General features: G+C 40.4%; 1 protein-coding gene across 1 annotated transcript; it reads right to left on the bottom strand.

Moving 5' to 3' along the window:
- Positions 1-2,794: 2,794 nt before the first annotated feature.
- LOC111921173 (uncharacterized) lies at positions 2,795-4,058 on the bottom strand. Its single transcript, XM_023916743.2, has 2 exons — positions 3,745-4,058; positions 2,795-3,677 (listed from the first exon to the last, which is right to left on the bottom strand). The coding sequence occupies exons 1-2, from the start codon at positions 4,056-4,058 to the stop codon at positions 2,795-2,797; spliced, it is 1,197 nt and encodes a 398-aa protein (XP_023772511.2).
- Between the last annotated feature and the right edge of the window lie 207 nt (positions 4,059-4,265).

Raw genomic sequence — 4,265 nt, 5'->3', positions numbered from 1 at the left:
GTAATCACTGGGGCGGGATCTCGATTTCTGGATAACATGAAAATGTTAAACCTTAAGGATCTCAACTTGTGTTCAAAGATAATAGGGTTGCCAAGCCACTGAATCATGAAATGATCCCCTTACCCATATCCCACAGTTAGATATCATGTGTCCAGGCAAGGTGTGTAAACCTTAGTTCGTGTGAAAGAGGTAATTAGCTCTTTAAGACTTAGAGGGGATTAAGTACCCTTAAGCGTGGGAGAGATGATCAGTCTCTAGCTTGTGTACATGATGATTTAGAGATTACAATGTTAAATATAATGGAGTTTACCAAGTAATAAGATCTTCATATGTTAGGATCCTGGTGTTTTAGGGTGTTCAAACTTGAGGATCCTAATGTTCCAAGATCTTCGATTATGAGGATCCTGATGCTTCAGGATCTTCAATCTTGAGAATCCTTAACCGTATTGTGTTCTGCATAGAAAATGTTAGCTAGGGGTGGGTTAGGCTAAAGTTTTCGAAGTCAGAAGCTAATTTTTTGAGGATCTCTAGATATAATGCTAATTTTTCACCTTTCACTACATTAGATCCATTGTAGTGATTGGTTAGTAATAAAGAATCAACAAATAGCTGAAGATCCCTGATTGCAAGATCCTTAGCCAAATGTAGTCCCATGATGAGTGCTTCATATTCTGCTTCGTTTTTGGTAGTGTTGAATTCACAACTAACTGACTGGGGTATGATGTCCCCATGTAGCGACTTTAGTATGATCCCTAGGCCTGTTCCTTTCTAATTTGAAGCTCCATTTGTGAACATCGTCCATTTTCCCGGGTGTTCATCTTCTAGGAGTTGCTTGGCTTCCATGTCTACTTCGTTTTGTAGATCATCACTAAAGTCAGCCACAAAGTATGCTAATGCTTGTGATTTTATGGCGGATCTTGGTTCGTATCTGATGTCAAATGTACTTAACTTCACCGACCATTTTTCCATCCTTCCTGACATTTCTGGTTTTCTCATGACATTCTTGATAGGATAGTTAGTTTTTACATGTATAGTGTGTGTTTCGAAATAGTGTCTTAATTTGGTAGAAGCAGTTACTAAGGCAAGAATTAATTTTTCGAGGTGAGAGTTGCTGCTTTCAGGATCTAGGAGACTCTTACTTACATAGTAGATAGGATGTTGCTCCCCGTTAAGATCCTTGACAAAGAACGACACTTACCGCATTTGAGGATACCGAGAGGTAGAGAATAAGTGGTTCTCCATCTATCGGCTTCACTAGTAGTGGAGCTGAGCTTAGATATTTTTAAGTTCCTAGAAGGCTTTCTCGTGTTCCTCCTTCCACTCAAATTTCATGTTCTTTTTCAAGATATCATAAAAGGGCTTGCACCTTTCTGAGGATCTTGAAATGAACCTATTAAGTGTTGCTACTCTTCCAATTAGCCTTTGGATGTCCTGTTTTGAAGATAGGGATCTTAATTCCATGATTGCTTTGATCTGTTCCAGGCTTGCTTATATCCATCTTTTGGTTACCATGTATCCAAGGAACTTGCCTAACTTTGTTCCAAAGTGACATTTGTGTGGGTTCAGCTTCATATTGTATTCATCCAAGATGTCAAAGGCTTCCTTAAGGTCTCTGAGGTGATCTTCGGTTTTCATTGACTTCACTACCATGTCGTCAATATCAACTTCCATGGTGTCCCCCAGCTTGTCTTTGAACATCCGATTCACCAACCTTTGATATGTCGCACCTGCATTTTTAAGACCAAAAGGCATTGCGGTGTAACAATATATGCTTGTTGGTGTTATGAATGCAGTATCTTCTTAGTCTGATGGTTCCATTTGGATTTTGTTGGAATCCTGCTAAAGGATCCATGAAAGTCAGGAGTTAATGGCCAGCTGTCGCATCTATCATAGAGTCAATATGCAGTAGAGGGAAAGGATCCTTAAGACAAGCCTTGTTAAGATCTATGTAATCTACACACACTCTCTATTTGTCGTTTTTCTTTTGTATGACAACCATGTTATCTAGCCATGTTGGGAACTTTACTTCCTTGATCATCCCTGTTTTGAGGAGCTTCTCTACTTCCTCGTGGATGATTTGATTCCTTTCATGTGAAAATTTCCTTCGCTTTTGGTGTATTGGTCTGAAAGAAGGATCAATATTAAGTTTATGGGTAATAATACTCTTGTCTATACCTATCATATCTTCGTGTTTCCATGTGAATGTCTTACTTCTGGTTCTTAATAAATTCAATAGATCGTGCTCGATCTGCTCAGGCATTGAGGATCCTATGACAACTTTATCTTCAGGGTCTTTGATGCCTAGTGGCACTTCCTTTACGTCTTGTTCCTTTGTTTCTATAACATGTCGTGCTCCCTGCCTTAATTGCTATGCTTCTTAGGGTTTGGTCGTAGATTTCATGGAGGTTTTGTAGCATTCTTTCGATTCTTGTTGATCTCCCATGGTTTTCACTGTTCCCCATGGACTGGGTAACTTCACACACTAATGGTATGTCGATGGAACCACTTTCATCTCGTGGATCCATGGTCAACCTAGTATCACATTATAAGAAGATAAGGTATCAATAACACATAAATTTTGTATAGAGTTTACCCCTTCTATGTATATTGGTAGCTTTATTTCTCAAATTGTGTGTTTTTTCCCCGCTAAATCCTATGAGGACTGAGGATCTTCTGACTATTTCTGATTCTGGGATGTTCATTCTTTTTAGTGCATCTAGGAGTACGATATTGACTGGAGATCCTCTGTCAACAAGGATCCTTCTAACGAAATGGTTGGCCATGTATAGTGTTATCACGAGTCCGTCATGGTGATGATGCTAATCATGGTATTCTTTTGTGGTATGTCCTCCTTTTTGGTTTTAGAGACCTTGGTGTGTCTTTTAGCCTGAAAATAAGAGGGACCACAGATATTAGATCTGCCTAAGATAACATTAATTGTCCTAGCGTCAGAGGGTGGAGATCCTGGTTTCTTTCGGATCTTGTGATCATCCTGGCTGTTCTCCTTGGATGTTTCTCTTTTTCTCATGAGGATCTCTTTGAGGTGTCCTTTACTAAGGAGGTAGTTGATTTCTTTTCGTAGGGATATGCAGTCCTCCGTCATGTGGCAAAAGTCTTCATGGTAGGCACACCATTTAGACTTGTCTTTCCAAGTAGTGGACTTGCTGTCTCTCTTTGGCCATCTTGCTTTATCTCCAAGATCTTGCATAACATGAATTACACCTGAAACATCCACAGAAAAACAATAGTCAGTGATTTTAGGAAGCTCTTCCTCTTCTCCTCCATCTTTAAGGGCATTAACCCTGTGATGAACCGGTTTGGAATAGGGCTTCGATTTATAGGATCTTTGAGTCGAGGATTCGGGCTTCCTGTTGGGGTTCTCATATTGATCCGAAGGGTTGCTTCTTTTTTGGATCTCTCTATCCTCTTCAAACCTTATGAACCTCAACGCTCGACACCTGACTTCATCCAATCTTTTGCATGGGGTCATCACAAGGTCTTCATAGAAGGGTGAATCCTTTCTTAGTCCCATTTTAAAGGCTTCTACAGCGGTGGCCATGTTGATCTTGGGGATGCTCAGAGCCTCCCTGCCAAACCTGTTAACAAAGTCCATAAGTTTTTCCTTAGGATATTGAACCACCCGGTAAAGATCACTAGTGATCTTCTCGATGATTCTGCTGCAAGAAAACCGGTTATTAAATATATTAACTAAGTGTGAAAAGAAGTAATAGATTATGGGGAAACGTTAGCAGCCATTTGAGGGCTGATCCTGTAAGGGTCGAACCAAAGCCTTTGCATAGGCAAGCTTCCTTCAAGTGCCCTAGGATGGGAATGATCTCCATCCTTTCTCTGTATTGGGTTATATGCTCTTCAGGATCTTTGGTTCCATCATATAGCTTCATGCTAGGAGTTTTGAAGCACTTAGGGACTTCGATACCGGCTATCACGGGAGCAAATCTCAAGATCCTGTGGCTTGTAGGAGATGCTTCTAGTATTGGTTGGACCACTCTGGGTACACCGGAGATCATTTGTCTTAATTGCTGGAGTTTCGTGGCCATGTTTAGGTTTATTCCTGCATCGACGTTAGTATAGTTAGTATTAATAGTATTGTTGTTTAAGAAGTTACTAGAATCAAGGTTTCTAGGAGTGTTGAAAGGCTCATTGAGATCATTGATCATGGACACTCGGTTGTCCATAGTTGCCCCCCCCAAGGTGACGCCACAATGGTAGGAATCATGTTCTTCTTGCGATTTTCTGAGAATCCT

This window comes from Lactuca sativa, chromosome 8 (genome assembly GCF_002870075.4).
Source record: "Lactuca sativa cultivar Salinas chromosome 8, Lsat_Salinas_v11, whole genome shotgun sequence".
Taxonomy (NCBI): Eukaryota; Viridiplantae; Streptophyta; class Magnoliopsida; order Asterales; family Asteraceae; genus Lactuca; species Lactuca sativa.
This window is presented reverse-complemented; position numbering and strand designations above follow the sequence as displayed.